The sequence below is a fragment of the Chelonoidis abingdonii genome, chromosome 1 (assembly GCF_003597395.2).
Source record: "Chelonoidis abingdonii isolate Lonesome George chromosome 1, CheloAbing_2.0, whole genome shotgun sequence".
NCBI lineage: Eukaryota > Metazoa > Chordata > Testudines > Testudinidae > Chelonoidis > Chelonoidis abingdonii.
In genome coordinates, this window is record NC_133769.1 from 78,249,956 (window position 1) to 78,276,663 (window position 26,708).

General features: G+C 37.9%; 1 protein-coding gene across 1 annotated transcript in view; it reads right to left on the minus strand.

Moving 5' to 3' along the window:
- Positions 1-26,708, minus strand: part of PPFIA2 (PTPRF interacting protein alpha 2) — a 647,901-nt gene that overhangs the window by 90,790 nt on the left and 530,403 nt on the right. Inside the window, exons 11-17 of the mRNA XM_075066795.1 lie at positions 22,704-22,790; positions 22,201-22,284; positions 21,672-21,803; positions 19,786-19,848; positions 17,507-17,598; positions 9,389-9,524; positions 8,114-8,334 (exon numbers count right to left, since the gene is read on the minus strand). Of these exons, the coding sequence (XP_074922896.1) occupies positions 8,114-8,334; positions 9,389-9,524; positions 17,507-17,598; positions 19,786-19,848; positions 21,672-21,803; positions 22,201-22,284; positions 22,704-22,790 (815 nt within the window). The remainder of the gene's footprint in view (positions 1-8,113; positions 8,335-9,388; positions 9,525-17,506; positions 17,599-19,785; positions 19,849-21,671; positions 21,804-22,200; positions 22,285-22,703; positions 22,791-26,708) is intronic.

The window sequence follows — 26,708 nt, forward strand, 5'->3', positions numbered from 1 at the left end:
ATACATTTTATGTTTCCCTACCAATGAGAACTTGTTTTACACAATATATTTCCCACATCCACCAAAAACATAGTGAACATTAATATGATTATGCAAGTAGTAGCCCGAGACTGGACACCGACGAATACATCAAGAATGAAATTAGGCAGGGCCTGAAGCTGACCACCTTTTGTGACATATTAAATGAGAGAGCGCTGGATGGAGTGACGATCATCAGTGTGCTGCTATTATTCTCTGTGCCTGAAGCTAATCTTGTCTCGCGCTAAACATAACATTATGTACAGATCCCAAAACTATGCATAATATGCCTTCTTGGCAAGCAAAAGGGACACACTGAATTATGACTCGATATCCCAGCTGGCATCGTGTCCACCTGACTGTAAATCCTTTTAGGTCACTTCTTCTGTAGAACTGACTAGCCTCAGCCAGGTCTCAGGTCCTAGTCTGCTAACAGTGAAAATGAGAGAGTAATCATTCCATCCCAAGTGCAGTGCTCTGCACTTTGTCCTGGTTGAACCTCACTCAGGTAATATCACATGTGGTAATAGATGTCATTTTGTGAACTCGATCTTGTAGGTAGAGGCAATGTAAATAAATCCCACTGGTGTTATGAAATGTGTTGTGTTACATGGCGCTGGAGTCTCGCTGTCTCCGGGTTCAAGGAATGCATGAGCTGTAGCGTAGGTGGATTCAGGCCTGAGTCAGGAGACGGGAGGCGGCCATGCTGCAGAGGGGAGAGAGGAAGAAACATAGCAGAGCATGATTCCTCTGTTGGTGATAAGGTCTTCTCCTTGCCAGTTTAAGTTAACAAGCTTTCCCCTCACCAATATTCTAAAATTTAAATTGCCAGGAACTAAGATCAGCTCTCTAATCCCTTTCTTGCATTACATCTGAGCTCAGGTTGGGCACAGTGGAGAACTCAGTTCACTGTTTTAGGCTTATTGTAACTTTGCCAATTTGTCCTTTTTGCACTTACCATTAATTATTTATGTTCTATCAGCAAAATGTTAAGTCGCCCATCATCCAACAGTCAATGTTGTGGGAAGGAGAAGTGTATAACACAAATCACACACCAAGAACAAAACTACTGTGTGCTCCTGCCATTTTAAGGCATTAAAATTCCTCTGACAGTGATTCCTCACTTTCTGGCCCACCAGAGAGAGGGCTACGCACAGCCTTGTCAAAAATAAGAAAAGAGACAGGACAACGGGATGGCTGGCCTCAGAGGAGGGAAAAGCCAAACATCCATTTATGAGAAACACTAAAATATTCTGGCTGGAAATGAGACCTCAGCGAGGTCATCTAGCATCCAACCTCTTGCTCAGAGGCAAGCACCATCCCCAGACAGCTTTTTGTCTCAGATCTCTAAATGGCCCCTCAAGCATTGAACTCACAACTCTGAGTTTAGCTGTGTTAGCATAGATTGTCAGTTTCCTGTATCCAGTGTTCCTTGTTGCAGCCTGGAGCTTCCTACTGCCTATTTTCCCTCTAGGCTGGGAAGAGGAAAGAGCAGAATCCCCTCCCATTTCCTTCCTTTACATTCCTATGCTCCTAATCAGCCCCTTTTTATCCCTCTGCTGCCTAACCTTAGTGGGTAGTAAGTTATGCTACATACTGGATCTGTATTTGATATGTCCTTGTTGTTAATACTCTGGGCATTTGCCCTTCTCTCCAAAACCAAAATAAGGATGTGCACTTCCCCTCAAAGATGCGGCCAATGAAAGCAAACAAATGCAGTTTGTAAGTCAAAGCTAAAAATAAGTCTGAAAATTATTTTCCAAAATAAATCTGATCAAGAACCTTTTAATCACCAGAATTGTAAAACTCTGTTTCTATTTTTTTTTCCAAACTAGTCGGGAAAAAAAAAACACCTACCCTCGGGATAAATGTGGTTGTGAATTTTAGGAGGGCTTGTTTCTTTATGGATTTTCTTGAAAATTGATTTATAATTGAGGAACTAGCTTTATTTCTTAACTTGAATGGATTCTTTCACCATTATATAGGATTTTACGGATCTTTACTGATAGAACAAGAGAAAACACTCAAAACCAAATTTCTGTTTTTCATCCACACAACTACATGAGAAAAGAACTATTTATCTATGAAGATTGTTGCATTTTGTTTCCTGGAAATGGTGGGATGCGGATTTCATCTCTCTCATGCAAAATGACTCCCTATTGTTAACCATATGATGTTCATTGCAAGCCCAAAATACTGCCCTAGGTTGCTCCCACTGTGTTCTTTAATCATTAGTTTATAAACCTACATACTGTTCCTATTTACTTTCCTATGCCCCCATAAATATATTTCACGGGTGAAAAAATATCCAGTTCTGTAATAGCAGTATATTGAATCTAGAAGATGGCGGGTCTGGGATTTAGAGTGAAATAGTGATAAATAATGACCATTATAATGAAAGGAGCCATAATTCCTAAAGTATAATAAGAAGCTAAAAGCATTGCCCTTGCTGAGATCAATCTTCTTGCCCTGAAAATCCAATTTAAACATTGCCATAAAGGTCACAGTATTTCTCTGAACTGATATCTGATGAAGATCTAATGTAGATCATATTCGGAATTAAATAATCTATTTTTCCATGTTATTGAAGTAAATCTAAACTTTAGATCAGTTTGGATAGAACAGATTCTATCCACGTTCTTTACACAAGACATATTGTCATGAATAAAAAATATCTTTTCTAAGAATCATAGGAGTAGGGGATATAATTACTCGATCACCTAACCAGGATTCGGTGATAGACTATGATAATGTTCAGGCAGAGTAGAGAGGCTATAAAAAACACCTCAATAATAATAATAGCGGATTCTTCGATTATTCCCCATATTGACTGGTACATGTTGCTCAGAGGACGAGATGCCAGAGATTAAAGTTTCTTGACACTTTAAATTGATTACTACTTGAGCAGCTGGGTCCTGGGAACCGCACCAGACGGAGCATAGCAATTTCTTGATTGTAGTTCCAATGTGGAGCACAGGATCTGTTCAAAGAGGTGAATATAGCTGGACCACTTGGTAACCGTGACCAAGATATAAATTAACATTCATAATATCCTGTGGCAGGAAAAACACCACAGTGGCCCAACACTGTAGCATTTTAATCTCAGAAAGGGGAAACTACACAAAAGTAAGGAGCGTTCTAACAGAAATTAAAGGGTACAGCACCAAAAGTTGAAAATCTCTGCATAGCCTGCATGGACTTTTTAAAGATCACCCGATAATAGCAGCTCACTTAAATATATACCCAAATTCAAAATCACAGGTAGAGAACCAAAAAAGTACATTGTGGCTAAACAACAATAGTAAAACAGAAGCACAATAAGGGCGAGAGGAAAACATGCACCTATTAAAAAGGGAGTTTATAATCCTAGTTGAGGAAATAGAAAAAGAGCTAAATACAGACAAATGAATGTAAAAATACAATTAGTAAGGCCGAAAAGAGAATTTGAAGAACAGTTAGCCAAAGACTCAAAAAGCAAAAGCAATTTTTTTTAAGTACATCAGGAGCAGGACAGACCTGTTCTAAACAACCATGGGCCACTGGATAATCAATGTCTAGAAGGAGCACTCAGGACAATTCAGGCCATTGCGGAAAACTAAATTGTAATTTTGCATCAGTCTCACGTTGGGATGTGAGAGGAGATTCCCAAATTGAGCCATCTTCTTTAGGTAACAAATCTTGAGAAACCTGTTTATCTCAGATTGTGACGGTGTCATTAGAGGAGGTTTTGAACACAACTGATGACTAAATAGTAATTAAGTCACCAGACCAGATGATATCACCCAAGAGTTCTAAGGAACTCGAATGTGAAATTGCAGAACTACTAATTACTCTGTAACCTATCATTTAAATCAGCTTCTGACCAGATGACGGAGGATAGTTAATGTGAAGCTAATTTTTAAAAAGGGCTCCAGAGTGTAGTAAGCTCACTTTCAGTATGGGCAAACTGTTGAAACTACAATAAAGAACAATATTGTCAAGACATATAGATGGACATAATTTGTTGAGGAAGAGTCAACATATTTAGTATAAGGGAAATCATGCCTCACATCTACTTCATTCTTTGAGGGGTCAACAACCATGTGGACCAAAGGGATCCACTGGATATAGTATGTACTTAGATTTTTCAGAAAGCCTTTGACAAGTCCCTCTCCAAAGGTCTCTTATGCAAAGTAATCTGCGCATGGATAAGAGGGAAGGTGGTCTACGGATTGGTAACTGGTATAAAGATCATGGGAATACATCATGGGAAGTATCATAATACTATGGCTCGCAGTCTATCAGTCGTCACGAGTGGATGCCTGAGGTAAATTGTTATTGAAGTCTCCCCTAGCAGTCTGCTTTCTAGGGGACCCGTGCGCAATTCACACTCGACCTGTGCGTTATTCATAATGATCTAGAAAAAGGGAGTAACACATCTTCGACGCGAAGACGAACGTTTCGCCATGACTGTATATATTCATCAGTTCGCTCACTCGGGCGATAACTAGTTTATGAGACCCAGGTCAGACTGTGCAGTAGCCACAAAGAGTCTTCCTAAAAGCTGGTCTGGACTGTGGTGAAAAAAATTCGGCAGCATGAACTTATTACTTGTTGGTAGGGAATGCAAAGCTCATGATGCACATGCGGCCCCCCGCACCGAATCCCAGACGTGATGCAGTATGACACCACTCGATGGGTGTTCGCAGTGAGCTGTTAGCCACGCCAAGAAAGAAATCTTGCAGTGCGGTAGTTAGGTTATGCGGCGGGCTCAGTGTGGAAGTCCTTGTGGATAATCCTCTGCGTGCGGGTGAAGGAACTCGAATGTGAAATTGCAGAACTACTAATTGTACTCTGTAACCTATCATTTAAATCAGCTTCTGACCAGATGACTGGAGGATAGTTAATGTGAAGCTAATTTTTAAAAAGGGCTCCAGAGGTTAGTAAGCCTGACTTCAGTACTGGGCAAACTGGTTGAAACTACAATAAAGAACAATATTGTCAAGACATATAGATGAACATAATTTGTTGAGGAAGAGTCAACATGATTTTAGTAAAGGGAAATCATGCCTCACCAATCTACTTCAATTCTTTGAGGGGGTCAACAACCATGTGGACCAAAGGGATCCAGTGGATATAGTGTACTTAGATTTTTCAGAAAGCCTTTGACAAGGTCCCTCTCCAAAGGCTCTTATGCAAAGTAATCTGCCATGGGATAAGAGGGAAGGTGGTCTACGGATTGGTAACTGGTTAAAAGATGGGAAACAAAGGGAAGGAATAAATGGTCAGTTTTCAGAGTGGAGAGAGGTAAATAGTAGTGTCCCCCAGAGGTCTGTTCTGGGACTAGTCCAATTCAACATATTCATAAATGATCTAGAAAAAGGGGTAAACAGGTGGCAAAATTTGCAGATTATACAAAATTACTAAAGATAGTTAAGACCCAGGCAGACTGTGAAGAGCCACAAAAGGATCTTTTAAAACTGGGTGACTGGGAAAAAAAATGGCAGATGAAATTTACTGTTGATAAATGCAAAGTAATGCACACTGGAAAGCACAATCCCAACTATGCATATAACATGATGGGGTTTAAAGTAGCTGTTACCACGCAAGAAAGAGATCTTGGAGTCACTGTGGATAGTTCTCTGAAAACATCCACTCAATGTGCAGTGGCTGTCAAAAAAGTGAACAGAATGCTGGGAATAATTAAGAAAGGGACAGATAATAGGACAGAAAATATCAAGTTGCCTCTATATAAATAAATGGTACACCCACATCTTGTATACTGTGTTGAGATATGCTCACCCTATCTCAAAAAAGATATATTGGATTGGAAAAGGTTCAGAAAAGGGCAACAAAAATGATTAGGGATATGGAATGACTTCCGTATGAGGAGAAATTAATAAAACTGGGACTTTTCAGCTTGGAAAAGTGACGTCTAAGGGGAGATATGATATAAGTCTATAAAATCATAACTGGTATAGAGAAAGTAGATAAGGAAGTGTTGTTTACTACTTCTCATAACACAAGAACTAGGGGTCACCAAATGAAATTAATAGGCAGCACGTTTAAAACAAATAAAAGGAAGCTCTTCTTCACACAATGCACAGTCAACCCAGTCAACACAACCAAATCCTTGCCAGAGGAAGTTGTGAAGGTCAAGAACCATAACAGGGTTCACAAAGAACTAGATAAATTAATGGAGGATAGGTCCATTAATGGCTATTAGCCATGATGGGTAAGGAATGGTGTCCCTAGCCTCTGTTTGCCAGAAGCTGGGAACGAGCGACAGCGGATGGATCATTTGATGATTACCTGTTTTATTCATCTCTTCTGGGGCACCTGGCACTGGCCACTGTCAGAAGACAGGATACTGGGCTAGATGGACCCTTAGTCTGACCCAGTAGGGCCATTCTTATGATATTAAGAGGGTGATCATTTTTTGGTGGACTCATCTGACTGAATAACTTTCCCTGAAATTTACAAAAGGGAATATGAAAGTAACTAATCTGACCATTAGTTATACGTGTATCTTTACAAACCAATTTTTTGATGAGAGAGTCACTCTCATGCTTTAGGGCATCGACTGATAATGTATGTGTGTATGGGGAGGGGAATAAAGAATTTTCTTCTCTCAGTCAATCTACAATACTACAGAAATAACTCAGTGTGTTATGTTTTTTCTCTCTTTTTTGCTTTCCTCTAAAGCATCAGGTCCTAGTTATTGCTAGAGGCAAGATGCAAGACCAGATGGATCAATGATCTGATTCAGCATGACATAAATCCTATCTATCTACATTATCTACAGATATATTCTCTTCTCCAACCCTCCATTATATCAGATAATTGCTTCTTAAAAGGTCAACACTTTAATTTTGTAAAAAGTAAAGATATTTGTTTAACCTGTAACCTATTGCCAGGGTCTGATTTCCTTGTAATAAAAGAAAACATGAATAAAATTCCTTGTTTTCCATATATTGGGAATATGCTATTTTAGCAAGATTTAAACTTTACAATAGCAAAATTTTCCATTGGCCTTTTATCTTGACAGAAATGCTGTGAAACAGATTTCAGAAAATTGAAGCAAAATTCTATATGAATCAAATGGAGACATGTTGGGAGTCCCAAATACTCAATTACAGTGAAAAATAAGTGGCCTCAACCCACCCTAGAATGGAAAAGTTTTTAATGTCATTTTAAAACATGCTCAAGAGTATATATTACACTGGGCACTATTCTTTCAAGGTTACCTTACACAAAGAGAAAGACTTGAGGAAAATCCAGCACAAGGTAAAGGGTTTATTTCAAACTATTCTCCACCTGATTACTAAGTAGTACGGTAACCTACTGGTATGACCTGGACATTGATGCGTTAATGATATCTCTTTCATCTACTTCCTCAGAACTGGGAGGTAATAAATGGATGTTCTGAACAAAACATGATCAATTGATCACTCAATCTTTTTAAACCTACCTTTTTTGACAAACCAGATAAACTGTAGTTCTGCTGCGAAAAGTGCATCCTTGAGTTCAATGTTTATTGCCTCTCAATAATTCCAGATGAATTTAGTGCAGTTTAATACATTGAGGTTTTTTTTCCTTGTCTTTGAGCCTTATAACTCGGTCTGGGATATGAACCTCATACTGAATTCCTTTCTGCTTTCATACCATTCTTAGTAACCCAGATTCATATGAGGTGTATTACAGGTGTGACTACCAGCAGGAACCATGCATATCACTGAATTCAAATCTTCATTAATGGTAATGTTCATTAATGGTAGAATGGGCACATACAAATCTTGAAAAGAAGGCCTATGAATAAAGGTCTATCAGAAAGCTTCCCTTTGTTAGTGTGCCCTAAAATAGCTTTTTCTAAAGAGCTAACTATTTCTCTTCCCCTGGCATGTTCTTCACAAGCTCCATGTTTAAGAAAGGAAATTGCTATCATTACTTCCACTATATTATATATTCTTATACATAAACACATACATTCCACAATTACTGCCCTGGAATGCATGAGTAGGGCTCCCACTGCAGTCTATGGAAGCTGATCCTTAGCAAAATGGGGAAGATTGAGATATGACCAGAAAACACATTGCAGTTGGTTGATGTTAGGTACCTTATTTCTTTGTTGATTGCATCTAGTTGCTCCTGAAGCATCATGGCCAGAGTCTGGGCATCTGAATGCCCACTTGGTGACAGAAGATCCATGGAGCTAAAAATAGTTTCTCTATCATCGTCATCAATATCAGACATTTCGGTGTCACTTTCAAACGGGTGGCTGCTCAAGACTGCAATCTGCTGAGTTCTGTTCCACTCATGATCCCCAAGAGATTTCACCTAAGAAAAATTTACAAAATACATATGGTGTAGTCTAAGAAACTATTTCAAAATTAGCTTGCTGGAAAATGGAAAAGATGAAGCATTAACATTTTAACATACTGGCTCTGTGATTATTAATCCCTTTCTTATCTGTAACAACATTAATGATAGATTTATTTGATAGGAATAAAGATGCTGTAAAGTTCTTTCATATGGTTTCTACTGCAGTTCAGCATTAATGAAGGAAGAGATTTTCAAAGGTGTCGTCCAGCTAGGTTTCCAACTCCCGCTGAACTTGAATATCTCCCTCTGCGCTATTAGTGTTGGCTGCTATCCAGTAGTGGATGTACTTGTAGATTTGCATGGAAAAATCCTATTGTTTGCTGAGAAAATGACACAATTTGTAACCCCATCGAGTATCTTCTACAAACACTGAAGTATACTGTCATATCCCAGTATCGAGATTTCAATTGTTAACATAGATTCGTAGACTCTAGGACTGAAAGGGACCTCAAGAGGTCATCGAGTCCAGTCCCCTGCTCTCATGGCAGGACCAAATACTGTTTAGACCATCCCTGAAAGACATTTATCTAACCAACTCTTAAATATCTCCAGAGATGGAGATTCCACAACCCCCCTAGGCAATTTATTCCAGTGTCCAACCACCCTGACAGTTAGGAACTTTTTCCTAATGTCTAACCTAAATCTCCCTTGCTGCAGTTTAAGCCCATTGCTTCTTGTTCTATCATTAGAGGCTAAGGTGAACAAGTTTTCTCCCTCCTTCTGATGACACCCTTTTAGATACCTGAAAACTGCTATCATGTTCCCTCTCAGTCTTCTCTTTTCCAAACTAAATAAACCCAATTCTTTCAGCCTATTAATGAACTATTAATACCATATGCAATAAAAAGAAGATATCCTATAAGTTGTCAGCAAACTAGTTAGTTAAAGCACTTTTGTGGTGTATTATTCATGCCAGTGTTTAATGCTGTCATTGTTTAGGAATACATTGAAATAATGCATGCAAAAAAGCTTGCAGTGTTTCACAAGTGAAAACAATTCAATGGTTAACCTTTGGTTCATCTCTCCGGACCCCCATACGACCTCTTCTGGGTCGCCTTATCACTTTAGTTGACCTGTAGTCGGATTGGCTATCAACCAAGGAGCCCACAGAATACCTCAGTTCTGTTGACGTGTCAAGGTGAGATCTGAAAAAGGATTGAGGCAGAGATAATAGGTAAATTCAAATAACAGTAATGATAATACAGTGGCTTTCATTCTAGGGTCTCAGACCTTTATTGACACTAATTCATTAAGCCTTGCAAGGGAAACTACACTTGGGACACAATTCAGTGAATATTTTCTAAACATATTCTGAGGTAAAAAAGAAATAAATCTTGACCCTTTTTATATTAAAGAATTAAATAACAAACCACAACAGGCCAGATCTGCAGCTGGTGCAAATTGGCAGAGCTCCAATGAAGTCAATCAGCAGAGTTGGGTCAACATTAAGCATTTTTGCATACCCCACCCAAACACTTCTGTAGTATTATTTTCTGTGTAAGCAATTGTTGCCATGATAATGTTACGTGATCATGAATGAAAAGAAAGATGAATCAATCTGCTTATTAAGACATGCTCTACATTATGATAATGTTAGTCAACTTCTCAATGATATAAAGGTTTATGGTTTGATTGGAATGCTACATACCTGGTACTATGTTAATGGATTAAACTAACACAACTGATACAGCCTAAGAATCTTGGCTTCCACAAGTGTGTTTGGGGCATGACTCTGGCTTTTAAACCATTGGCTGCACTGCAGGGCTGGGGATGAGGATGGTCTAAGCTTCAGGACAACAATGGAAGAATTGTGGCTGCCAGTCAGAATTCTTCCTAGTTTTCCTGGGGGTGTGTGAATGCTAGAGTGGAAACACTGCTGCTCATTGATGCAATGTGGCATTCCCTCCCTGCCCCACATCAGTTTTGCTGGTTGGTGGGGACTGTGGGGGAAGGGCACAGAATATGTTCCCCTTCCTTGACTCTTTTCAGGAGGTTAGTACCCGTGACAGAATTAACCTAGGGCAGTGCTTGTACCTCCCAGATCTGTCACAGTTTCTGTTTGTGGTGGGAAACAAGGAGAGTGAAGTCTCCATGCACCCTCTGAGCATTCTTGAACAGTCATAAAGATTTGGCCACATTTTGGCCTTAGCAAAAGGATGCATTTGGCATGATACATTAGAGAAGTGGAATGTAATGTTACAAATATTGTAGTGATGATATTTCATCAGTATCAAAGTACAACACACTATTACTACTTATTTGTTTGTTTATGGTATCTCCTAAAGATGTGCTAGTAGCCTTCCAGGCAGACAGGAAGGAATGGTCTGTGCTCTCTGGAACTGGCAGTTTGAAGACTGACACACAGACAGAAAGCAGTTAGGGGGAAAGGGTAGATCATCTTTGTGTTTGTTTTAGCATGTGGCAAATATACTATTGCATCTGTCATCTTTCATTGTACTAAGTTGAATGGAGAAAAGAGAATGGTTAAGAAAAGTAAGTCATTACTCCTACCCAGAAGAATTTTTTTAAAAATAATATGTATGTTATAAATAACAACAGTGAAATGAGAATGTTATCTGACTACTTGCATTTCTGTGGTAGTCAAGAAAGTTACTCTATCTAGAATGCACAGGAAAAATATACCTCCATATTTAAATTTTAATTCCTTTCAAACTGGAAAAAAAAAGCTTGTGACCATCTTCCTTAAAAAGTTCACAGCAAGGTTAATAATCAGTTTTCAAGAAACAAAATAGGATTTTTATCCCTAAAAATATTTCCTTCTGCTCAGTGGAAGAATGTTGCCCAAGAAAATAATGGTTTTAATCTTTAGAGATGAAAGCTGTCTAAGTAAAGGTGTGACTGATTTCCAAAATGAAGGCAATCATTCAGAAAATCACATTTATGCTAAAATCATAGAATATCAGGGTTGGAAGAGACCTCAGGAGGTCATCTAGTCCAACCCCCTGCTCAAAGCAGGACCAACCACAACCCCATCCCAGCCAGGGCTTTGTCAAGCCAGGCCTTAAAAACCTTTAAGGATGAAGATTCCACCACCTCGCTAGGTAACCCATTCCAATAATTTGTAAAATCTGTAATACTATTAGAATATTAATGTAATCCCCACTTCCCCATTCCAGATATGTATTCTATAAATAAATTTTAACAGATATTCACTTTCACTACAGGATCACTTATTTTGAACTAAAATAAATTGTTGTCTAGAAGAATGAGGCATTAGCCTAAATTTTAGCACCACTACATTAGTCGGAAAGTGAGAGCAACTGGTATTGTTAAAATGCAACCACCTGATGGCTGTTCAGTGACATAGGACCATTAACTGCATCTCCAGTGAGCATGGAGTGCAGAATCAGAGTTTGGGTGATCTCATTTGGAATTCCTAGTAGGAAAAAACACAACTGCGGTTATTAACAGTTTCTCCAGAGAGATCAGAGACATAGAGACAGGACTGTCCTCTTACATCCAGAGATAGATCCTTCTCTAGCAGGAAAAAGGTACATTGGCTATATGATGTGGGGAAGCTTGTTTGCTAAAAGGCTAAGATTGCATGAGGTATTACTACTCTGCTGGAACGAAGAAACTGTTCCTCAAGATTTTAAAGATGCTTGTTTCATCCAACTCTACAAAAACAAAGGAGACAGAATTGACTGTAAAAGCCACAGAGCTATATCTTAACATTGTGAGAAAAATCTTAAACTGTATTCTTTTACCCAGACTTCAAACTTCAGCTGAGAATAATCTATCCTGAGAGCCAATGTGGCCTCTGCTCAGGAAGGCCCAGCACAGACATGGTCATCTCTGGAAGACAACTGCAGGAAAAGTGCAGAGAGAAGCATAGTCCACTGTACGTGGCTTCTATAGATTTAACAAAAGCCTTGGACATGAAGAAGTTGGTCTGAAGAAGCTTGTGTGACGTTGCACTCTATATGATTATATGAAAGTATGCTGATGAGTGTGAACATAATGTAACTAAAATATGCTTCATGCAAAAGGTCTCTTCTAAGGTATAATTACAAAGCTTATAATCTACTGAGTGTGGTCATTTTATTTGTATAAATGTATCATTCTTGTATCTGAAACTAGACATATAAAATATAACTTGCAGGGCCTATTGTAATTATGCAAAGTGTGGGCCATTAATAGTGGTTTGGAATCTTGATGGTTCCCATTAACCAGGACAATTGACTGTAGATGGATCTGTTTTACTCGTAAGTTTTACTGTATACGTGTGTGCTGGGAAGTGGGTAATGGAGTCTTACAGTGACATGTGATCATGTCACTTGAACTGGAATCTATCTTTAACCTGGTGCTTTTCCATTGAGAAGGAGGAGGAGGGAACCCAGAAAGGGACAAAGGATTCCCGCCTTATGCAAAAGATATATAAGTGGGTGGAAGAGAACAAAGAGGGCAGCCATAATGAGAAATCCCCTAGCTACCAGCTGAGCTGGAGCAAGGGCTGTACCAGGGGAAAGGATTGTGCCCAGATTAGACAGGCATCCAGTCTGTGAAAGAAACTTATTGAAACATCTCTGACGGTGAGATCTTATCTGTACTCAGTTCTATTACTCTACTAGGCTTAGACTTGCTACTAGGCTTAGACTTGCGTGTTTTATTTTATTTTGTTTGGTAATTCACTTTGTTCTGTCTGTTACTACTTGGAGCCACTTAAATCCTACTGTCTGTATTTAATAAAATCACTTTTTACTTATTAATTAACCCAGAGTACGTATTAATACTGGGGGGGAGGGGGGTGTTAGCGGGATGAGAGCTGTGCATATCTCTCTATCAGTGTTATAGAGGGAGAACAATTTATGAGTTTACCCTGTGTAAGTTTATACAGGGTAAAACAGATTTATTTGGGGTTTGGACAGGAACACTTCTGTGAGCTGCTTTCAGTTAAGTCTGCAGCTCTGTGTCATGTGGTTCAGACCCTGGGTCTGTGTTGGAGCAGACTGGAGTGTCTGGCTTAACAGGACAGGGTGCTGGAGTCCCAGGCTGGCAGGGAAAGCAGAGGCAGAAGAGTTGTGGCACATTGGTTGGTAGTTCCCAAGAGAGTTTCTGTGATCCAACCTGTCAGAGCTTGTTTGTCCACCTATATTGCTAAACCTTGTGAAATTCTTACACAATGGCATGAAAGCAACTGTAATGTACAAAAATCAAGAGTCTAACTCATTTAACATCAACCATGGAGTGAAGCAGGGTTGCGTATTGGCTCCTACATTATTTAATACTTTTTTACTTCTCATTCCTGCTTCAACATGTGTCCCATGATGTTGGAGAGGATGTGTATCTTAGCACTGGACATGATGGAGGTTTGTTTAACATTGCAAGGTTCAGAGCCAAGACGAAGGTGAAGGAGACCATCATAAGGGACCTATTGTTTGCAGATGATGCAGCACTTGTGGCTCACAGTGCTGGTGCCCTACAGTATCTTATTACCAAGTTCTCTGATTCATGCAAAATCTTTAGCCCAGCTATATGCGTGAAGAAGACTGTTATCATGCACCAAGGCTCTTCAAAACCAGTTCCAGATATCATCTTACATGGTATTCGTTTGGATGGTATTGACCAATTTTGCTACCTTTGCTCTACTGTCACCAGCATTGTAGATCTTACTGAGCTCACTAGTAGAATTGGCACATCATCCAGGAACTTTTCAAGACAAAGCCTGGAACAATAACAAATTGCCAACTAAGTGAAAATCCTATTTATGTGAAATGTGTTTTATCCACTCTTCCATATGGCTCAGAAACATGGATGACTTATGCCAAATATACCAAAAGATTAAACAGCTTTATATCAGATGCTTGCTTCGAGTAAGATGGCAAGACAGGGTGACAAATGTGGAACTGCTAAATCGTGCTGATATGTCATTCATGGGAACATTGATTAGTAAGAAAAGAGTCAGGTGGCTTGGACATGTCAAGTGAATGCCAGAATACAGGATCCCAAAGAGTGTGTTGTGCTCAAGAAGGGTCTAGAAAGAGGCAGACTGCTGCATAGATTTTGGGATGCTTGTAAAGATGACTTAAGTATCCTTTGGAATCTCTCTGAATGATTGGGAAAGGAGAGTGGAATGCCGCTTTGGTTGGCGGAGACAGCTTGTAGATGGAGTGAAGTGTTGCAAGGCAGACTGGATCAAGATTTGTGATGACCGGCATCTGAGGAGGAAAGAATCTGCTGCTTGGATTCAGAGCACTGCTAGAGTGTGAGTGTGCCCTACCTGTGGACAGGACTGTTACTCGCACATCGAACTCAGCAGCTATCAAAGAACTCATCGGCACATACATCATGCTCTGTAAAGAGCAATAGTGCCATTTATTACATGTACTGTGCCAATTCTGTGAACAACAAATCAAGGTTCATTGTCCAAAGCTGCCAATATGGTACCTTTAACCAACAATAAATATTTTACAGCAAGACAAAAAGGAAGACAGATACCATATATTCTGAAGTACGAAATAAGAGCTATAAACAATTCCAGAGACATATGTTGGAAAATATGTCTTAGGTTTTAGTTCCTAGGTACAGTGTATATCAGACCCCTATAGTCATAAATGTCGAGTCTCCTATTTTTTTTCCTTCATAAATCATAATGGGCAAGTAGATTTTGTGCTTGAGCTGGTAAATATTAGTGACAACCTTGAAAAGCTGTTATAACCTGTGTGGATGTTCCTATAATAAAAAAACCTTGTTGTTTTGAGTACTTCAGAATAGTTTGATTTTAGCTTTAAATGAACTAACTTCTTAGTGTGTTAAGTCAGAAATGGTTATTCTAAACATAATGCAAGGAAAATGAAAATTAAATCAATGATGTGATTTGCATTCCATTTCCCAAATATGTTTATGTTTAAAATTAAATTTGAATTGAACATACAACTTTGAAATAAAATTACTGATTACAAACTATGAGAATGACTTATTAATTCTTCCAGAGCACAAACTACAAATAATTTCAAAAGCTTCATATTCCTAATCTAAATTGAAAAATTCAAGATAATACACTGCAAACATACTGTGGGCTGTTTTGCACACACCCATCAGGGTATTCAGTATGAATTTTTATGTAATCTTTTTTTGGAGGCTCTTGAAAATCCTTGCGGTTCAACGGAAATTGCGCCTGGAAGACACATGCACAGTTAGGACCCTCTAAATTATGACTGAGTGCATGACTTACAGTAGTGGGATGTGAATGCATTTACCCTTTAGGTGTATGTGTCTGAAAAACGTGGCACCCATTCTGAATTAGGTCAGAGAGTGTACACAATGCCTGTCAGCTCTGCAATGTGATGGCAGACAGTAGGAGTCAGCCCAGATTCCAGTCTCCAGCCAGCAAACATTCATCTACTGTCCAGCCTCATAATGTCACATAAGCCCATGTTGTATCCTCCCTGTCCAGCCTATATAATGGAGATGTGGTTTTGGGATGAGTTCTTCTCCCTCCATTCCTGAGAGGTGGTAGAATTCAAGTACAAGTGGAGGGATCTCAGCATCAGGAATTCGCTGTATTACCCACACTCAGCGAAGAGTTCCAGCAGCAGCAGCTTTGTAAGTGTGGGAATAGGGATCAGGAAGTAAACAATTTTAGAATGCACTGCTGAATTCTCAGGGGATAGCTGTAAGGTAGCTCACGAAGCTCAGACAGCACCTATCCATCAGCTATGAGGATGTGTTCACAGAAGCCAGCAAGGCAGTGAGTGACAAGAAAATAAGACTGCTGTTCCCCCATGATGGTGAGAGGTCGCAGGTAAGCAGCTACACCTGAGGCAGTAACCATTGTGCCAGGTGCTGAGATTTGTCCAGCAGTTCTCTCCATTTAAGCAGATATGTGGTTTTCTACTCTAGAAAAACAAACAGTATCACTATGAAGTGCTTCATACAGCTTGACATAGAGCGTATGTTGCAATTAAACACTGTTGCTCAGTTCTACACTGCTTGTGTAGCAGTTTCCCCATCTCTGAAATGGGGGTTATACTTACCAGTTTCATAGTGGTGTTGCTAGGCTGAATTATGGTTTAATGTCTATAAAGCACTCTGAGATCCTCATGAGAAAGGCGCTATATAAAATTTGTGTGTGTCCGTGTCCACATAACTCAAGTTTCAAAAGAACAAAGTGAGAAACTATTATAACAATTAACAAGCTTAAGCCCATTACATTAATTTATATTTCTCATTATATATCAAATAAACACAACATAAATAAAATAAAATAAAAGGATACAAGAAAGTAAAAAAAAGAGTTTAAAACAAGCATTGAGCAATGTCTCTCAGAAACATGAGGATGTATAGTAGCTTATGCAGGCAAATATAACAGCATTCAAGGAAAAATAACTTGATTCAGATTACATTTTCCTCAGTTTAGTTTTGTACCATGTGTTTTGGCTAACAAATCCTAAACTTTAACATATTAAGCTTACTAGTCATGAAATGAAGGCAGGAGAAACAGAGGTGTGAATTTTATTTTAAAGGATATCTTTGGACAGAAAGGAAAATTATTCTATTATTCTATAACCACAGCAACAGCTTTCCCAAATAATTTATCTTCAGCTATCAGTAGCACACAAGATTTGTATTAAAAAAGCTCATGTTTCATTATTAGTTAGTTCCTGATCCTTCAACAAACTTTGGCAGACAGATCATTGTGCCTGTGAGGAATTCTGCTGAATTTTGCCTGCAGAATAAGCTGAAGGATCAGGGCCTTACTGTATGCACTAAGCAAAACCTTGTTAACTCTCACTTAATGGAAAAATAACAGTTAGATATAATTGTTGGCGTATGACTCTAAACTTGTTAATCAATTCTAGTGTTAAACTTGGCAACTGGAATTCTATTTTCAGACTTTCCTGGAAATTATTGAAGTATTTTTGTATAATTTTAGAAGTATAACATAGTTTAAAACAGACAATTTGATTCTGATTTTAGCAATATGGTAATACATACTCACTTATGTTAGGCCCCAACTATATTATGAAAAACAATCAAAAGGGACAATCGTAACCATTGAACAGCTAACTTTAAAAAAAATGTTTTTAATGTGTATTGAAAACATATCCTTGTTATAAAGTCTTGAACAATCTTTACATGTTGTCTTGAAGTTCAATTACTTTACCTTGACAATGTAGGTTCAATTAAAGAGCCAGCCCTTATTTTCAACTGGTCAAGTTCAGATCTCAGTTTGTCAATTTCTTCTGACAATCTTTCCTGAAAAAAGGAGAACTGTTTTTAAGAGGAGTTGTACTGAATATAAAACTATAAAAGAATTGGTTACTGACTTCTAAAATAGTAAATAAATTCAGCCATAGTCTCCTTTTGATGACCCCATGCAAATGCCATTACTGTTAATAATGCCTGTGGATTGAGAGAAGGCTGTTTAGTACTCCTCACTATTTCCTCACAAGCTGGAAGGAACTTTCTGAAGGGCTCATGCCTGAAAATTACACTTTTTTTAATGCAACTTGTATTAGAAAAGAAGAAACTAAAACAATAGTTTAGGGCTGAAAAGGCAAAGTAAACACCATTTACCGTGGATGATGACTTGAAAGAAGCACTAATAGCAAAATTAGGCTGATACAAAGAATGCTGAGGAATGTGCTTCCAAAAATATGGTGGAATGGCATGCTGCCATTGCTAGAAATGACTATTACCAACCAACCAAGTAATGAATAACTTGCAAACCAGGTAAGACCATGATTCAAGCCCGTGTTTAAGTCCATCTCTCTTCAGCCCTTAAGTATTTAATTTTAAGCATGTAGTTAAGTCTCACTGATTTATGGCTCCAATTCAGAAGGTACCTAAGTACACACCTAGCTTCATGCTTGTGAGTCATTCCCTTCTTTAAAGATACGCAGAGGTTTAAATGTCTTGCTGAATTAGGGCTTTAAGGCTCAATCTTGTGAGCTGGTGAGACCTCCTATGAGGTGCTCAGAAACCTCAATTTCCAGCAATGCCAATAGACATGAAGCATGCTAATCACCACTTTGCACCTCTCAAAACTGGCCACATTTTGAACACACACAGTTATAACAGTTGCTAGATAAAAGAGGTAGGCTTCTATAGGTCTGGGGTTTTTAACACAAAACAATTCAGCTTTCTTCTGTCATAATAATGAATTTCTAAAAATAATTAAAACAAAGCAAGGAATTGGAAAATTAATAAAATTGTAAATATATATATATATATATATATAGCTGCCACCTTCCTAACCCAAAATTAAGTGGCAACAGATATTTTAAATATTTTTGGAATAGTGTCAAGTATCAGATAATATGTGTATGTGTAGATAGTGTATTACATATAAAGGTAATATCATTATTATTTACATTATGCTAGTACCTAGTGGCCCCATTTTGCAAGAAGTTGTACACATACGTAATAGACAGTTCTTGGTCCAAAGAGCTCACAGTCTGAACAGACAGGACAAATAGTGGCTGAAAGGAAGGTTTATTATCCCATTTTACACATGGGGAACTGAGGCACAGAGATATTAAGTACTTGCCCAAGGTCACACAGCAAATTTGTTTCAGTCAAGAATTGAATCACAATCTCCTGAGCTCTAGTTCAGTGCCTTAACCACAAAATCTCCCAGCCTCTCTACAAAATTACTTATGGTAAAATAACAATAGATTTAAACAGATATTTTCTCTTGCCATTTTCCTCACTTCATGTTCATTTTGGGTGTCATATGATAATAGTTATTTTCCCCTTAGGAACAAGTGCAGCAGTATTTTTTCCATTCCACACTATATATTTTAAGTTAATTGGACACACTGCAAAAATACTTTCTGTATAAATCAAAAGGTGGATGTATTTTTGTGTTCTACTGCCTTTAAGGCAAGCATATCTTTAAAATAAAACCAAAAACTTGTGTTTGGAATAAAAACATTTATATTAATTTGACTGATTCACAAAACCACTGTTTTTTTGTTAAATTGCCCTGAACTCTGAAAGGCACTTTTCAGCTATGGTTAGTATAATTTAACTGCACCTGTTAGAGTAAATGTATCAAATCAAATAATTATTTTCTTAACTAAAGATGTATAACTATTTACATGAAAATCTCTGTCTTTTTAAGAACTACAATTTATATGGTGAAATCCTGGTCCCACTGAAGTCAATTCACTTCAGTGGGGCCAGGATTTCAACCATAAACTATATTTTTAGGAGCATTTTTATATAGCATCAATTTCTAGCTTAAGCAACTGGCTTGGTAAAGAACCATCTACTCCAGGATCCTCAGGAGTATTTTACTGCTATTTGATTAATTTCCAGGGGCCAGTCTGAGACATTAAGTACACCATAAACATATTTTTTCATATTCAAATAATATCAAATGATTTTTCTGAAATAAAACAATGAGATTACAGATAAAATAGGAGAGTTATATAGTACCTTGTCATGTAAAGATTCTTCCAAGTTCTTCCTGAAACTTTCAGATTCCTGAATTAAAACATTCTAGGAGAGAAAAAGACATTTGAAATGTAAATTAAACAGAAGGAAACATTCAGTACCAGAAGCTGCCATCTGATCAAGTTAACTAAACTAAATGAATTGATCCACCTTGTTCTCCACAGAATTTTCAATATGAATCTGTTTTGGAATGCGTAAGGTCAGATCAAGAACCCTATAAACAATCCAAATATTTTCTTTCAAAGACAGAAGACACATCTCTAATATGTTAATCTGAAATTTTACACATTCTTTTCCCCAGAGGTTCTCTCTGTGACAGCATATTCTCTACTTTCTACAGTATTCTGCCTCAGGAGCAGCAAAATCTACAGCTGTACATGCAGGGCCGGTGCTTCCATTTAGGCGACCCAGGAGGTCGCCTAGGGTGCCAGGATTTGGGAGGGCGGCATTTTGCTGACCTCGGCAGCAATCCGGTGGCGGAGGGTCCTTCTGCGCTCTGGGTTGTCGTTGGCAATTCTGCGGCGGGTCCTTCACTCGCTCCGGGACCCGCCGCCGAAGTGCCCCGAAGACCAGGAGCGCGGAAGGACCCCCCGCTGCAGAACTGCCCCAACGACCGGGAGCGCGGAAGGACCCCCGCCTAGGGTGCCAAAAACCCTGGCGCCGCTCCTGTGTACGTCACCTTGGAAAAGTTTGGCTGAAGGTGCATTTGAATGAGGATTTCAGAGGAACAGATCATTTTCTTCGACGACTGAAGGAGACTTTAGTGAGTTTTCTACCACTCAAAGGAATCTGATTTTTAGAGTGAAATTCATCATGGTGTCGAGGGCCAGTACAACTTTTCACAATATAAGCCCCATGGTCACATTCTGGGGTGGAAGGGATGGGGAACCAGAAACCAGCATATCAATGATGCAGGGGGGGCTTGGGACTGTAGAAAGAGTCCCTGAGGCAGTACCTTTGTGTGGGTGAAATACATTTCAGTCTTTGTGTATGTATGAAGAAGAGTGGAATTGGGATGGCTACCGTGGAAATACTCAAATTCAGAGGGCCAAACATAAATTTGCTCCCCAATAATCCCAGGAAACATCTCAAGGATGCGTTCAGAGCCAAACAATAGGTAAGACAGGAGCAAATGGAGAATGTTTCTGAATGTCCGTGTCACAAATCCTCAAGCTGAGTCTATAATATCATCACTTTAATCATCTTCCAGCCTTCCCTCCTCAAGCAAGTGTTAAACACACTCTTTTTTATTTCTCTTTAAGATAACAAAGGGATTAGTGAATCCACTGAAGAACAACTTCCATAATTTATTCTTTCTCTGGTCACTGACTTACCTATATATCTCACTCCTACCCTGAACGAAACCTTTATCTGGGAATAAAAGAGCACATAACTGTTATGTAAACTTTTAACTGTACAGAAGAGGCAGGATGCAATTCAGGAATGAGAACAGATCTGGGACTTGGGAACTCCTGAATTTTAACCCTGCTTCTGCCACTGCCTCATGTTGTGGCTTTGGGCAAGCTTGGATAAGCTCTCCACCTCTGGTTCTCCTTCCCCATCAGTAAAAATGGAGATAATAATATCCACCTCACAATGGCATTTGGAGAGTTCTTTCATGAAAGTATGTACCTTGATTTGAAGATGTAAAAGCTCTATAACTTGTATATTATCCACAGTATTATAAAAACTCTACCAGAATATGAATATCTGATCTTTTGCTTGATGCTAAAAATTTGATTAAATTTGTAGCTATTGGTTCACATTTGCCTGTGCATCATAGAGTCAGCATCACATTTCTATCCAGATAAAATATATACAGTAGTAACTTTATTCAATTTAAGTTTATTCTGCCCTTTGCTCCTTACCTTTTCCTCAAGTGCTGCCATTCTCTCTTTTAAGTGTAGCTGCAGGCGCTCATTGGATTCTGTCAAAAGTCTGTCTACAGTATCTGATAATCTTTTGTTGTGCTCCTCATTCATTTTCTCTCTTTGTCTTGCCTTCAGTACAGAACAAAGGAAACACAAGGATAAGTTTCCAAGTTAATTAATGCCGTATTAAAATAGGTAGATTTTATGGTCATTGAAAATATTTTCATTAAAATATCCAGCAACAGAAGAAATTATAGTTTAAGTTCATCTATTGATCAATACACATTAACTCCTGAACAAGGTATATTAGAAACTTCTGTATCAGAAGACTGTTTACAGCCAACTAAAACTAGATTTAAATCAGTTGACTCAGTTGATGAAAAAATGCAGCACAGATTCTGCTCTCAGACTCACAAAAGCATTATTCTACAATTAATGGAGTTGTAGGCATGTAACTAAGGGCAGAATTTGACCCTATGTTGTTAAATTATAAGCACAAAAAATAAATGGTCTGCAATACACATACTCTTTGAAGTTCCTGATTCTTTTCTTCAAGTTGAGCTTCCAAGTGTCTCATACGTTCTTCAATGTTACCATGTCTTTCTTCTGCCTGTAAAAAAAATAGGAAGACTCGGTCTGAAATTTAAATTGCTTTGCAAATCTTTATGTCAGCAAAGTTTAAACAAAATATAAAGCAAGCTACTACTAACTGCAAACTTAGTTTTCAAAAAATAAACTTTATTTAAACAGGCAGCTGAACAGCATTGCTTGAAATGTGTCAGCTACAAAAGGCCTGTTACATCCAAGCATCAGCAAAATATTGGAGTTATTTATGAGCAATGAAATCAGCCAAATGTAACATGCAGACTGTGCATGGTTTGAACACAAACCTGCCATCGTAAAATTGTAAGCTCCTGAAGCACTAAACTGCACGATGGTTGATTATCAATAAAAAAAATTAAAAAAATAAATGAAAACAAATCAGATGGATTCTATTTAGCAATAGAAAGTAAAGTCCAGTAGGACTACCTTCCTACGTATGGAGATCATTTCTTGTAGCTTAGCTTCCATAACATATTGATAATCATCAGATGAGGTAGAAGAGGTTGGATCAGACTAACAAGTTAAGGAAAAGGAGAAGGACAAAATTGAAAAATCAGAACTAAAGACACTGACACTGAAAAGAATACAGCACAGAATGCTTAAATGAAAAGTGTGACTGAAAATTTAATACTTTGACTGAATTTTATGTGGAATAAACTACACTGATAGTTGGTGGATGTGATGCAGTTGATGTGGATCAACTAAAAATAATGGAGTGCTAAAAAAGCTATCAACCTAGATATGGATGTTCAAGGTTAGTGACGGCTGGCTGATGAAAGGTTACTACAGAGTGAAATCAAAGCAACTCTGGCTAATACGGTCTAATGTAGTAGTTGGAATTATGGTGAACTAAACACCAGAATATGATGTTGAGGAGCCAATGTCAGAAAGTTCTTCAGGATTCTTGCTACCACTTCATAGGAATGAACACAATGCACATATGTTGCAGAATATACTAAATTAATAGATTTGTCATTTACAGTAACTGTGCAATATAATGCTAGTTCCCTCATTACTGCAAATACGAAGAATTAACCATATAAAATAAGGCTTAAGTTTTAGGATTCTATTTCAGAATAGATCAAGTAACCTCTTTTTATTCTAGTAAAACAATATGGTTCCCAAACTTTTCAAAGATGATCCCTTTGCAAGATCAGGGTCATAACTAAGAGAAGAACCTATAAATAAAAATGCATTAATTTGATAAAAAGTAATTTAAAACAGTATAGGTACTGAATATGAAATATCGCAGTCCATCCAAAGATTCCACACTTTTCTGAAAGAACTCAGCTGAATAAGTCATTTGTTCTAAAATATGCGTCTGCATGTTCCCTCTTACCAAGGAAGTCTACGCTAACAGTGTAAAATTGAATGCTATGTTGTTGGTATGGAAACAAGAGAGATGCATAAGGAGCACAGCTAGCACGGTGCTACCAACGTCTTTCTTTGTGAGCTCCTGATTGCCGAATGCTCAGAGTAGTCATTCTCTCAAGAGGTGAACTCTTGGTCACCAGATGAGCAAACTCTCAACGCATCTAACATTATTAATAAAGTAATCCTTCGTTAGAGATACTATCATCGACAAATGACTTACCAAAATAACAGTTAGGTATATTCATCAAAGCAATTACCATTGGTACACAATAATTTAAAATCACTTCAATGGTATTATCAGAACTAAAGAGTCATTGACACAGAATTAGACTCATGGACAATTTTATAAACATAAACTGCAACTGTCAGTATGGATTCATTCCTGTTACGAAGAGTATGACTATACACATACACTGATATATGAAGTTTTATACCTAACCACTGGGTTTTTTTAAATATAATGTTATTTAGTTAACATCATTTTCAACTGTAGAGTATTTATAAACTTTATTCACTTGTAAAATGTAAAGGGTAAACATAAATGTCCTGGATAATTCTTTGATTAATTTAGCCTCTTTTTCTCATTGCGGATTACCTGCAAGCAGATTGTGATTTATTTGGATCAGTCATTATTTGAAACTACTCTATTTTTATATATTACTATACGGACCAATCACAATCAGTTCGATATTGAGCATTCAGTATTCAGTGTTATAAATTTGAGCTTTATAAGTTAGTTGTATTTCATCACATAAGTCATATGGTATAGTTTCTCTTCCTTTTTTAGATGAATATGACTCCTAAAATCAGTAATAGGACTGGAAAAAAGTTCTCAGAGCTCTGAATCACTGATCAAGAGGTAGCAGAAACATAGGATTAGGGAAATTATAGATTATTTTAAACCTTTTACTTTCACGGTCACAGAGAACTTGCTGGAAGCATCATGCCTAGAAAATTAAGCTACTCTGAGGTTTAATGGCTGAGTGCAAAGTTAAATTTAATTTATTCTCAACACTTTTACATGCAAGATCCTTATATGTTCAAACATATTACTTTTAGCTTTGAAGAGCACCTCACTCAAAACTTCTGATAAGTGGTTTTGCCTTGTATAGCATACTCTGATAAAGAAGTCTGGGCAGTTGTTTCATTCAAATGTGCTGCTCACATCTATATTTTAAATTGTAGGAAGAATTTTCATTCGAAATTATACGACTGATAATTCTTTAACTACGTGATTTGTCTGAGGCACCAATAAAACAAACAGGGTAGAATATCAAAGTATTTGTTGTTATAGGAAAAACTCTATTAATATTTCTGACCAAAATGCACACAGCCTCTTTATAAGTATCTGATTACTCAGTTCCTATGATGACTATCGTGCATGTTAGAATTCACACCGCTCATTCAGCAAGGTACTTAAGCATAGGTGTAAGCAGACATATTTATTTCAGTGAGATTACTTATATGCTTAAAGTTATATACTTGCTTAAATAACCTGAGCCCATGTCATCAAGGTATCTGATACTATATTTTCTACTATAAAAGGCAATGAGCCTGATTTTCATTTACACCAAAGCCTCTTTACACTGTTCTAGTAGTCTAAAGTGAACACAATTTAATGTAAATGAGAATAAAGACCAATGTCATAGTTCCAAAAATATATATTATTTTTTTAACGTTCAAGCATATTGGTTCTCTTTCAACTTCCTTTTGGCTCCTTTTGTTCCTAAAATGTTGCTCCTTATTTCCCTTAGAGGAAGCAAATTATATTCTATTTGGGACATTGGAAACTAACTGCAGTTGCTGATCCAGTTAATGCAGAGGCAGAATTGTGTACTGTGTACATTGTTTATTTGCAGATCTATAATTCAACTAAGTACACTTAAAGCTCTAGTGATATTGCAATAAATGACTTTGGTCCAACTGAGATTTAAACATGCTTTAAAAGTGAGATTTTAATATTTAAAAGTGCATCGGAAAACATACTAGCAGCCAAAGGAATTACACTAATTTTTTGGCTGCTATTTTGTACTGACTTTGCTCAAATACGACATCATAATCAAATGCCAAACTTTTAAAGCTTTCTCAGGGTAGCACGTAAAAAATGCTGATCACAATAATGTGGTTCAATTTTGAACATCACATGCATGTTCCATAGTTGATCATGATTTAAGTCCTTATATAAACAGTGGCTACATTTAAAAAGAATGTTTTATGAATAGTGTTGAACAGCTCATGAAATTTCAGCATTCACCATTAAACCACCTAAGTTCCTGCACCTCTCTCTCTTCACAGAGGATCTTGTCAAGTTCTTCAAAAATAAAGTTGATTACTTCTAACCTGATCTCTCCTTCTTCCTCCACCTTAGCTCTTTCCCCTCCTCTCCTGTCCCAAAGACTGATATTTCTCTTGTACTCTAAACCATCCCCCTGCCTCAGTGACCTCTCTCCTCCTACCTCCCTTGCCCTCTCCCTCACATTTCTCCTCAACCTTTCACTCTCTTCTTAATACATACTAATTTATCACATCCATTAAAAACTTTGCTCTCACCTGTCCCTGTAACTTTCACTTTATTTTTCTTCACCTCTAAATTCATGGAATATGCAGTTTACAACTGCTGCCTCAATACAATATATTACCACCACCTGATGTGGCTGAATGGAGGAAGGGGGATGATGACTATCCCAGATTAGATTGAGACTGGGACTCCCAGACTGCTCCCTGAAAATACCAGAGGGGGAAACGTATCTGACAGACTACTCCCTTGAAGATGATGAATTCCAGTCAGACTGCCTCTTCTCCAAAAAATAAATATCATGTATGGGGAAGAAGGGGTCATGTTGGAGGGGAGGATCATGGAGTCTTCTATAAAGATTTGTACAGATATTCACAGAGACTAAAGCTTTGCCTTCACTGCAGATTTAACTTGATCTATCATAGATTTTCCCCATAGGGCAGATCCTGAAACAGTTGTTAACACATGTTGCTACCCCAAGATAACTGCAGTGAAAACAGGAAATCACAACAACTGAGATATGATGGTCCTCCAATCCATCC